Source organism: Syzygium oleosum, unplaced genomic scaffold, assembly GCF_021117445.2.
Source record: "Syzygium oleosum isolate NSW1041296 unplaced genomic scaffold, Sole_v2.1 Sole_v2.08, whole genome shotgun sequence".
Classification (NCBI taxonomy): Eukaryota; Viridiplantae; Streptophyta; class Magnoliopsida; order Myrtales; family Myrtaceae; genus Syzygium; species Syzygium oleosum.
The window spans coordinates 12,545,740-12,558,044 of NW_026607492.1; the positions used below are offsets into that span (position 1 = coordinate 12,545,740).

The 12,305-nt window shown below is 43.4% G+C and overlaps 1 protein-coding gene across 1 annotated transcript; it reads left to right on the forward strand.

Annotated features, from left to right (window-relative positions):
* Positions 1-1,013: 1,013 nt before the first annotated feature.
* On the forward strand, positions 1,014-1,646 carry LOC115673848 (uncharacterized). Its single transcript, XM_030596097.1, has 2 exons — positions 1,014-1,214; positions 1,263-1,646. The coding sequence occupies exons 1-2, from the start codon at positions 1,014-1,016 to the stop codon at positions 1,644-1,646; spliced, it is 585 nt and encodes a 194-aa protein (XP_030451957.1).
* The last annotated feature ends 10,659 nt before the right edge of the window (positions 1,647-12,305 follow it).

Here is a 12,305-nt window from a genome sequence, read left to right on the forward strand (position 1 = left end):
GTTACGTCCGAGGAGGATCCCGACCCCCAGCCAGTCATCATCGGGATGGATACCGAATCCAAGGGAGAGGAGCCAATGGAATGGGAGTCTGATCAGGAGTCAGAGTCGGAGCCTGAGCCTATGGAGCAGGAGCCAGAGCTGGAGGATGATTTCGGGGTGGAGTCAGTGGATACCGAGTCCGGCCGGATTCGATGGATTCCGAGTCTGAGTCGTCTGACGATTCGTCCAAGCCTTCAGGATCTGATCAGGGCCGGTTGCCCTAGAGTTTAGACTTGAACTTAGTTAGGTAGGGCCGACACTTTTTGATAAAGCCCTTTTTAGAGTTAGTGCCTGACCGCCCAAGCCACATACCCTTTTTTGATGTTAGTGGCTGTTGACCTACTTTGGTTGGTGTATATTGCCTGTCTTTGGATATTTGAAATCCCTGTTATTAATGCAAGTTGTATTTATTATAATTATCGCTATCCTTGGTCATGTTGTTTTATTATGTACGGGTGTTATGTTGCTTCCGCATGTGCATTGTCCTCTGTTTTGGATTTTGGGTCGGCGACGCGTCCTGGAACGTCGCACTGAATTGACTGTGGTAGGGTTGTCGTGTGTCATAGGGTTCGAGGCGTGACAACCCCCGTTGATTTGGTATCAGAGCAAGGTTAGCTCGATCCAACTCGGTCGAAGTCTGGAGTGATAAGGAGCGATAAGGAGCGATGACCATGGGTAGCCGAATAGGGTGACTTGTGTGCTACGTGTACCTCTAGACTGTTTGAATTGCATGATTGAGTGATTGTTGTGATTGACCCGTAAAGTGCAGGTGCGGTAGGACCCGAGGTAAGTACGCATGTCCCTTTGGCTGAGACTTCATGCTCCTCGTGTCTGACTGCCTGCTGAGTGATTGATTGCTATAATTCTGTGCCTAGGGCTTTAGACTGGTATAGTTTGGCCTAGGTCTCTAATTCCTGAGTGGAATTGTAGCAGGTAGGTGAGTAGTGAGGAAAACCGTAGGGATGATCAGAGGAATGGGGACAAGAGGTCAGTCAAGTGCCATGGGCCGAGAAGCAAGAGACCCAAGGCTTGATGCAGTTATTCAGACATTGCAAGAAATAGGGAATTTGATGGGAAGGCAGGCTCAAGAGAGGGCCGCCAATATCGCCCAAGCTACTGAAGCCGCAACGACTGCTGCTGTTAATGGTAATCAGGCCAATCAAGGGCAGGCTCAGGTAGTTAGGAATAGGCAAATGCATCAGTTAGTGGAATAGTTCCTAAAGTTAAAGCCGCCGAAGTTCGACGGAAAGGGCGACCCCGAGGCTGCGCCGCGTTGGGTTGAGGAGCTGGAGAAGGCATTCGAAGTTCTGGGGTGCACCGAAGCTGAAAAGGTGACCTTAGCGGTGTATCTGTTGCAAGATAATGCTAATGACTGGTGGAAGGCCACCAGGGGAAGAGTATTTCCCGAGGGTACCGCCCAGACTTGGGCCGTGTTTTCCGAGAACTTCTATGGAAAATTCTTCTCTGAGAGTGCTAAGGAAAGGAAACTAGCAGAATTTATGAGACTCCATCAAGGACAGATGACTGTAGACCAGTATGAGGCAGAATTTGCTAGGCTGTCTAAGTTTGCGCCAAGGATGATAGATCATCCTGAGGACAAGGCGTGAAGGTTTCGAGATGGACTGAGAGCCGATATTCGCAGTCAGTTGATATCGGTGAATTTGAGAACTTATGAGGAATTATATGAGAGGGCTCAGGCTATTGAGCGGGATCAGGTGGACAGGGCAGCCGCTTCTGGATCGCGGTTTGCCCCGGCTAAGGACAACCGCCGCTTCGGGAAGAAGCCGATGGCGGGAAATAGGCGATTTGTCCCTCCCGTTAGAAAGAACATCGGGAAGCCGAACCACCCGCAGAACAGGTTTGGGGCATGTTTCAAGTGCGGGAGCATGGAGCACCAGATAAGAAACTGCCCTCAGCAACGTCCAACCGGACCGCCGATGCAAGTTCAGCAGCCCCGGGCCGGAAATTAGGCTGGGAATCCCCCACCGGCCATTCAAGGTAGACCGCTAGCACAAGGAAGGGTGTATGCGATGGCGCGAAGGGAGGCTGAGGACACGCCAGGTGTGGTCACAAGTACGGTCTCTCTCTGTGATCATGCTGTGTATGCCTTGTTTGATCCGGGGGCTACCCAATTGTTTATTTCAAAGCAGTTTGTTAGATTGGTTGGAATTGAGTCGATTCTGCTTGAGGTTATGTTGTATGTGACGACCCCTCTGAATGATAAGGTGTTAGTCTCGCTAGGGTGTCCTGACTGTAAAATAGTTATCGAGGGTAGAGAAGGAAGGATAGATTTGGCAGTTTTGGCCATGTTCGACTTTGATGTGATTATTGGAATGGATTGGTTAGTTAAGCAAAAAGCCGTAATGGACTGCAGTTGTAGGGTGATCCAATTTAACCCGATTGGACGTCCTAGATTTGAGTTTCAGGGAAACCGAGGAGGAACCTCGATCCCTTGGATTTCTTCTCTCGAGGTGACCAAGTTGTTAGATGAGGGTTGCGAAGGATATTTGGTGAATGTAGTTGATCCGACAGTTGCGGAGCCAAAATTGGAAGAGATACCAGTGGTGTGCAATTTTCCCGAAGTCTTTCCTTATGAATTGCCGGGTTTGCCACCAGAAAGAGAAGTGGAATTTGTGATCGAGTTGGCCCCAGGAACTGAGCCGATCTCGAAGGCAACGTACCGGATGTCCCTGTCGGAACTGAAGGAATTAAAGGTCCGACCCAAGAATTATTGGACAAGGGATTCATTCGCCCAAGTGCGTCTCCATGGAGAGCGCCGGTGCTGTTTGTAAGGAAGAAGGATGGAACATTAAGGTTTTGTATCGACTACCGGTAGCTGAACCAAGTGACCGTCAAGAATAAGTATCCACTGCCGAGGAATGACGACCTGTTCGATCAGTTGCAAGGAGCCTCGGTATTCTCTAAGATTGACCAGAGGACAGGGTATCATCAGTTGAGGATCCAAAATGAGGATATCCCTAAGACGGCATTCAGGACAAGGTATGGGCACTATGAATTCACAGTAATGCCGTTTGGGGTGACTAATGCCCCTGCTACTTTCATGGACTTAATGAATCGGGTATTCAAGAAGTTTTTGGATCAATTCATCATCGTCTTCATAGATGATATTTTGGTATATTCAAAGAGTCCCGAGGAACATGAGGTACACTTGGAAAAGGTCCTGCGAATGTTAAAAGAGCATGCACTGTATGCTAAGTTTGGCAAGTGCGAGTTTTGGCTTGACCAAGTGGCGTTTCTTGGACATATAATTTCCAGAGAAGGAATCTCCATGGATCCGGCGAAGATTGAAGCAGTGATGGATTGGCCGAGACCGACGATAGTTACTGAGGTTCGAAGCTTCTTAGGTCTGGCAAGGTACTATCGACGATTCGTGGAAAGATTCTCAGCGATAGCCACTCCATTGACAAGGTTACTTAAGAAGGAGACGAAGTTTGAATGGACGGAAAAGTATGAAGAGAGTTTTCAGGAATTGAAACAGAGATTGACGACTGCGCCAGTACTAACAATCCCTTCAGGACCGGGAGGATATGAGATTTATAGCGATGTTCGCTTAAGGGATTGGGATGCGTGCTAATGCAACATGGAAGGGTGGTAGCTTATGCATCGCGTCAGTTAAGGCCTCATGAGATGAACTACCCGACTCACGACTTGGAGCTGGCAGTAATCATTTTCGCACTTAAGATTTGGAGGCACTATTTAAGTGGAGAAAGGTTCCAGATTTACACGGATCACCAGAGTCTCAAATACTTGTTTTCTCAAAAGGAACTAAATATGAGACAGCGTCGTTGGATGGAGTTGCTGAAGGACAATGACTGTGACATTTTGTATCATCCCGGAAAGGCCAACCGGGTAGCGGATACCCTAAGTCGGAAGTCGAGCATCGTGCAATTAATAGTCAAAGAGTGGATTTTATTGGAAGGGGCGCGAGACTCGGAGTTTAAGTTCGAGATAGGATACCTCTCCAGTTTAGTGGTGACGTTAAGGATTGAACCGGAAGTGCAAATCAAAATTAAAGCATTTCAGTCCACGGACCCTGAGATTCAGAAAATTCTGAAGATGGATGGCACTAAGAGGAAATCGGACTTCCAAGTGTTCGAGGAGGGAATTTTGAAGTTTCGAGGACGTTTGTGCGTGCCCGACGATTTGGAACTTAAGAAAGAGATTTTATCGGAGGCTCATAGGAGCAATTATAGCATTCACCCGGGCAGCACGAAAATGTACCAGAACCTTCGACAACATTATTGGTGGAATGGAATGAAGGTGGATGTGGCCAAGCATGTGGCCAAGTGTTTGACGTGCTAACAAGTGAAGGCACAACAATGTAAACTTGGTGGAATGTTCGAAATCCCAGAATGGAAATGGGAGCATATTACGATGGATTTCGTCACGGGATTACCAAGAAGCCAGAAAGGACACGATTCTATTTGGGTGATAGTGGACAGACTAACTAAGTCAGCGCACTTCCTGGCAGTGCGAAAAGACTTAGAGTTGGAAAGGTATGCGGAATTATATGTGCGGCAGATAGTCCGCCTGCATGGAGTGTCGGTGACGATCACGTCGGACCGTGATCCCCGGTTTACTGCTAATTTTTGGAAAAGTCTGCAAGTGGCCTTAGGGACGAAACTTCAGTTCAGTACGGCCTATCATCCGCAGACAGATGGCCAGTCTCAAAGGACTATTCAGACTTTAGAGGATATGCTGAGAGTATGTGTATTAGATTTTAAAGGCAAGTGGGAAGAGCAGTTACATTTGGTTGAATTTGCCTACGACAACAGCTTTCAGCAGAGTATTGGGATAGCACCATTTGAAGCGCTTTATGGCAGAGCGTGTAGAACACCATTGTATTGGGATGAAGTGGGAGAAAGAAGTGTAACGGGTCCAGAGTTAGTTCAACAGTCGGTGGAAACGGTAAGGATTATCCGGGACAGGCTAAAGACAGCACATAGCCGTCAGAAGAGTTATGTGGACCGAAGGCGTAGATCGTTGGAGTTTCAGGTTGGTGACCACGTATTCCTTAAGATCTCACCGATGAGAGGACTGTCTCGATTTGGCAAGAAAGGAAAGCTGAGTCCAAGATATATAGGCCCGTTCGAGATTTTAGAGAGGATTGGAACGTTAGCTTATTGTCTCGCCTTGCCGCCGAATTTGTCGCAAGTTCATAACGTCTTCCACGTGTCAATGTTAAGGAAGTACGAACCGGATCCGACCCACGTGCTAAATCACGAAGTAATAGATGTGGACGACAGGGTGTCGTACGTGGATAGACCGGTGCTAATCGAGGATAGAAAGGAGCAAGTTTTGAGGAATAAGACGATCCCGTTGGTCAAGGTTATTTAGGAACATCATGGAACAGAAAGTGTCATATGGGAAAGTGATGAAGCAATGCGACGTCAATACCCCCATTTGTTTGAGTAGTCGGGTTTGGGTTGTAAATTTCGAGGACGAAATTTTTGTAAGGAGGGAAGAGTTGTAACATCCTGAATTCGACCCACTTTTGTGATCAATGAAATAGATGTTTATTTCTCATTTCATTTTAGTAAGTCTCGCTCGGAACTTATCATTCTCGGGATGCTGACCAGTAGGGAATGGCTAACTAAGGAAACGGTACGTGGACCCAAGAACTCGATCGTGAATCGAGTCCGATTCCGAGGAACGACGAGGGAATATTTTGGGCCAATGTGGGCCGATCCAAGGAAGGTGACGGATTTGGTTTGGCCAACGATGTACGATCGGATCACGGGTGATTCCGCACGACCAAGAGTACGCGTGGCAAACGATCCTAAACTTATTCCGAACGATCGCGACCTCCGGAACTAGCGATAAATTCTCACGTTCTTTTGGAAATCGAGACCGTCATGACTCGGGTATTCTGAGTCGATACGCATAACCCCTAAATAGCCGCCCATTAGTAAGAGACGCTAAAATCGCATTTGAGCGAAATTGATCGTGGAATTGAATCCGGACTTGAGTGTCGAATTTCACGGACGTACGCGACTATTTTGCAAGGACGACGTCGTATTAGTGTGGCCAATTATATTTGGGATCGGTATGGTCGAAAAATGGAATTTCGGACCGGAAATGGAAAATTAACGATTTGCCCCTAAGCCTTAAGTGTTAATTCCGAATTTTAGAGGTTTTAATTAGTTTTATTAAGCCCCATTAGTGCCAAAAATAATGGACTAAAGTGCCCCCATCACTCTTGCTTATTCCTTAATTGCCCCTAGATATTTTGTGTTAAGAACCCATCTTGGCCATTGATCTTGATTGGATGTGATGGTCAATGTTAGTGGAGTTGTTAATGTGGTCGAGAGTCGAGAGGCATGGCGGGCCTTGATTGTGCTCAATTATATTATTTTAATCGCATGAGTTCGAGTGCCAATTATATGTATAGTGGCTGATTTGAATTACGTGGTTAATTGGACATATTGAAATGTGAATTGAACATGTGAGTATATTAAATTGAGTGCTCAATGTGAATTTTATGAATGCCCTAAGTTCGGGATGATGTGGCCATGAATGTGCATATCGAGCATTGGCACAGCATGTGAATTATGCAAGTGTGCGTGAATGACATAAGCATGTGATCACCTAAATTGCCCTGATACGTGTTACGCGGGGTTCAGATAATAATTGGTGGTATGTGTATGTGTGATCACATAAAACCCTGATGCGTCTTACGCGGGGTGTTGAACCCGTCCTGATGCATTTTACGCGGGACGATGCTCGGACTACCGAAAGATGGCCAGCCTGATGCGTTTTACACTAGTTGTGTCATGAGCCTGATGCGTTTTACGTGGGTCGGAGATCGATCGAAATGTGATAGACCTGATGCGTTTTACGCGGGTCGGACATGATGCGTTTTATGCGGGTCGGTGATAAATGGAAAGTTGGCACGTGTGAAAGTGTGCAAAAATGAGCATGAGCATATGCATAGTGGTGGCACGTGTGCAAGGGTGCATTAACGAGTGTGACCATGTGCATTGCATGTGTTCGTGGCCAAGTGATTTCATACTTGTACCGCAATTGGGTTCGGTGCCATTATGATTATTATTATGTGCCTAACATGCAGGGTAAATTATATGTTGGATTTGGGCCGAGGGCCTAAGTCAGATGATTGTTTGATTGTTTGTTTGGTTAATACTTGTCCGGAGGTGCATGTTAGCCTAGTTTAGGTTTAGGGGGCCTATTCGCTGAGATTTATTCTCATTGTTGTTTAAACCCCATATTTCAGACCCCCGACCCTGAAGATGGAAGAAGCACCACTTCGTTTTGGGATTCCGTATCGCATAGAGCGATCGGTGATCGAGTATCCCGTAGGTAACGGGGAGACTTATGTTAGGTATTATAATATTATTTGGGTCGATGAGGGTGGGCCACAGCTCCAGGCCCATCCCTATCTCGCTTGGTGTTTCCAGAACCAGTTTGGCACCCACGGTCCTCTTAGGACCTTCGATATCCCATTCAACGCGTTAGGCCAGTCGGATCCGCAGGCCGTTGATGGGGAGATCGTGAGCCTCGCTACCACGTCCGAGGAGGATCCCGACCCCCAGCCAGTCATCATTGGGATGGATACCGAATCTAAAGGAGAGGAGCTGGTGGAATGGGAGTCCGATCAAGAGTCGGAGTAGGAGCCGGAGCCTATGGAGCAGGAGCCAGAGCCGGAGGATGATTCCGGGGTGGAGTCAGTGGACGCCGAGTCCGAGCCGGATTCGATGGATTCCGAGTCCGAGTCGTCTGACAATTCGTCCGAGTCCTCAGGATCCGATCCAGACTGGTTGCCCTCGAGTTTAGACTTGACCTTACTTAGGTAGGGCCGACACTTTATTATAATTATCGCTATCCTTGGTCATGTTGTTTTATTATGTACGGGTGTTACGTTGCTTCCGCATGTGCATTGTCCTCTGTTTTGGATTTTGGGTCGGCGACACGTCCTGGGACGTCGCACTGAATTGACCGCGGTAGGGTTGTTGCGTGCCGTAGGGTTCGGGGCATGACACCTCGCCTATAGGACTTGAATTTGCCTAGGGGCTCCTCGCCTGTAGGACTTTGGGAAGACTTCAAACAATGAATGCCTTAACCATGAGTTATGTGATTTTTGAGGTTTCACTAACCTTTGTATGGTTTTTAGTTGACCAAAAACTATTTTGAAAAGTAGTTTTGAAATTAATCAAAACTGTTTGAAGCGTGGTTTTTTTTTCTTAGCTTACCACAAACTGTTTGAAAACTTGGTTTTAGGTTACTAAAAATTTTGAAACCTGGTCTGGAAACATGCATTCTTTGCATTAATGCATTTCAGACAATCGAATTTCCTTTTCGAGGAATTATTTGAAAAAAATGCTTGGAATCTTTTAAGAAATGCTTGAAATAATCGTTTGGAAGACCTTCATTAGAAAGGATTTATTTCAATCTATGAGCTTGGTCTTTTCTTTATTTGATTGAAATGGGACTTGTCTGATATCCCTCAATTTTATCTCTCTTAACCAATCCTTAGGTGTTCGGAGATATTCGCAATGTATACAATCCAATTGATCCGATAAGGTCTTTCAAAAGGTTGTAATATTAGCTTGGTCAATGGCTATTCAAAGGATAGGTATTTTGAGGCCAAGAAAAAGAATTTCATCATATCTGACTTCGGGTCTACAAGTTAAGAACCTCGAGGACAAGACAAGATATTATTGCATACACTTATTTGAGTGATGACTTCTTATCATAAAGTTATGTTTCTACTCTCAACATCCCAATCTGAAGAGTCTTTGGGGAGAGGTTGTATTGTTGGTATTGGGTAGGCTTAAAAGATGCATTTGTTTGAATTCAGGGTTTTTATGAAATTGGTGATCTTTTTGGCATCACCACCCTTTTCCTCTTTTGTCTACTAGGGATCTTTCTTTTATGAACATCATAGTCCCTTAAACGTTCATTATAATCTCTTTTTTTTTTTTGTTCATTCTCACTTGTTGTGGTCTATGATCTCTCATGATCTTGGCTTTGCTTTGTCATGACTTTTTTTGTCATTTTGAGCTTTCTTTTGAACTCTCTTTCCTTTTCATTTTTCTTGGGCATTTGGCCTTGCTTTTACCAGGCACACTGCTTTTTCATGCCCCTGATTCTTTGCCTTTGACCTTTTTGAATTCTAAGGACTCCGTGTCATGCCCTTTTGTTTCTTATCTATTAAAGTGGATCATATGCTCATGCTTCAGTGTGAAGAGATGATCACCAATTTAGGGTTCTGAAATGAATATTCAGGCTCAATTGAGCTTTGCCAAAGGTAATGTGTTTGGGTATAAGAAATGAAGTGCTCTTCTTCCTCTTAGGATATCTTGAGCTTCCATATGACTTCATCTGAAGTTATCACATAAAGATTAATGCAAGAGTATACAATAAAATCTTTCTTGATCCTATTCTCCATAGCTGTCAATCACAAACTTCCTGGTTTGCCCCAATATGGGGTGGTTCTTAACAAGATTATTTTGGAAAAACTTCTCCACTGTTTCGGCTCAAATTTGGTTTGCAAGGGATAAACATGTGTTTGGGATAATGAAATGACTGCCTTTCATCATTTCAATCCATGTAATCATTGCGAACATCCCCTATTTCCTTCGAATGAGTTTTTTCTCACTCACTTCTTCATTTTGACTTTGAGTGTATAGAGGATGTGTTTGGATACAGCTTACCTTTCCTCATTTGAAGGTTTTTCCATTCGATTTGATCCAAACTTTTTCTTTGAAATTTTTCAAAGTCTTTTGTCAAATTATCCCTTTTAGGGAATTTTAATACTTAATGCATTCTCAAAGAAAGCGTGTTTCAAAAATTTTTGATTTATGAGGTATTTTCTTTTCAAAACAATGTGTTTTTTTTTTCTCAGCCTTAGTGTCATTTCGCTTAGGGAAGAGAAAGTTCAATTTTCTCTTAGAAAGGCAACTTCTTTAACACATGCACTCACGATTTAGGGATACCTGTCTGATCAACTTACTAAGATCCCTCTTATTTACATGTTTTTACTTTCGTTTCACTGGGGATTCTTCCTTTTGTTGCTCCCTTTTCTTTGTCTCCCTGGGGATAATAAACAAGAAAAGCACATTATGGAATATCAACGGAAAATTGAATTGGAAATAATACTTCCCTCCATTATTTAACAACTTCATTGGGATTTTTGAAACCATTAACTGGTTTGGACTCCTTTTGCTTTCTTCTGCAAAACAGATAAACATGTTTATGAAATGCATGGTATGCATGATATGCATGATATTGCACATGTTCTAAAGTAACCCAAATCTCTTCTTGAATGTTCGTCTTCATTTCATGGGTAGAAAATCTTGACAGCATCTGTATTTACAGGATAGACCAATTCTGTTCCTACCATATCTACAAGAATCAATGCTCCTCCAAGAAGAACTTTCTTGACAATGTATGGACCCTCATAATTCGGAGTGAATTTGCCATGAGGATCTGAATTGTTGAAAATGACTTTCTTCACTACTAAATCCTCTGTTTTGAAATGCCTTGATTTCACTTTTTTATTAAAGGATTTAGCCACTCTTCTCTGATAGGCTTGCCCATGGCATATATCTCTTAATCTCTTTTCATCGATCATGTTGAATTGTTCATATCTTTGTTGAATCCACTCAGCTTCTCAAAGCTTCAATTGAGATAGTATCCTTAATGAAAGAATTTCTGCTTCAACAGGTAGCACTGCTTCCATTCCATAAACCAAGGAAAACGGGGTTGTTCCAGTTGATGTTCGAATTGAAGTTCGGTATGCCATCAGAGCATACGGTAACCTTTCTTGCCAATCACGATAATTTTTAGCTGTCTTGGCCAATATCTTCTTGATATTCTTATTTGCCACTTCAACTACTCCATTCATTTGTGGACGATATGGGGATGAGTTCAGATGTCGGATGTGGAAGTGTTCGAGTAAATCATCCATACTCTTGTTGTTTAGATTTGAGCCATTGTCCGTAATTATTGCTTCTGGAACTCCATATCTAGCAATGATGTCCCGCCTTATCCGTTTTCTTCATGAGGATTTGATTATATCCTGAAAAACCAACCATGAATGAAAATGTTTCGAACCCAGAAGTGCTATCCACTAATACATCAATATGTGGAAGCGAAAAATCATCCTTAGGGCTTGCTTTATTTAGGTCGCGATAGTCAACGCACACCCGTACTCGACCATCTTTCTTTATTATGGGCACTATGTTGGCAACCCATTCTGGATATGGTAATACTTCGATGAAGCCAACTTTGAGCAATTTCATCACTTCTTCTTCTATCTTCTTTGCTAAATCCGGCTTCGTTCGCCTAAGTTTTTGCTTCTTTAGTGGAATACTTGGATTGATTGGCAAAGCATGTTCAACTATGCTCGGATCAAGGCCTGGCATGTCAGCATAAGACCATGCGAATATATCTTGATATTCTCTAAGCAAATCCATGATTCTTTCCGTTTCTGCTGAGAGAAGACTTTCTCCAATCTTAACTTCTTTGGAATTCTCTTTATTGCCCAGATTAACAATGATCGTTTTCTCTATTATGAGTGGCTTTGATTCTTCATGACGAATCTATTCCTTTCTGACCCATTCCTCATCCTCGTTATCCTTTTCGTTATCGCAAGTGATCTCCTCGGAAAGATTTGGGCCACATATAAACCTATTACGGATATGCGAATGCTCATACCTGACATGTAACAAACATGATTAGTAATCGCATACGAAGTAAATAATGCATGTGGTCCTATGAAAAACCTTTTGAAAATTCATTTTGAAATTTATTTTGAAAAAACATAAAGACAGAGCTAGTCCTCATTTTCGCTCTTAAAATCATTTTCACAATGAGGAGCAATATAGAAACCCAAAGTCTCAAGCCTCACGAATGAGGATTATGTTCATCATAGATTTGGTTTTGTTTCTACATATCCTTAACAAAACATTTTATCACTTTTATTGAATTGAAAGACGTGATTACATCTATATCAACAAGAATGGAAATTGCAACTGAACTAAAATTGCAAATGGAATCACAAGAAATTTGAAATTATAATCAACAAAATACAATGGAAAAGGCTAGTAGCAAAAGTTCAAGAGAATCTTCCTATTCCAGTACATAGGTATCTTCTGCTTCAATTATGATGACATTGATGGTATTCTCTTCGAATAAACTAGACAGAACAGATTCTTCCTCTGCATGTAAATCTTCTTCTTGAAGTAGCTTGGAAGGTCCAAGAAAAGTTTCCTTGATGTGAATCT

What these genes read in the sequence shown, in the direction of transcription:
- LOC115673848 (XM_030596097.1), top strand. Translation starts at nt 1,014, where the DNA reads ATGGGGACAAGAGGTCAGTCAAGTGCCATGGGCCGAGAAGCAAGAGAC. An exon ending in CCAATCAAGGGCAGGCTCAG is followed by an intron (nt 1,215 to 1,262) that starts GTAGTTAGGAAT and finishes TAGTTCCTAAAG; the next exon opens with TTAAAGCCGCCGAAGTTCGA.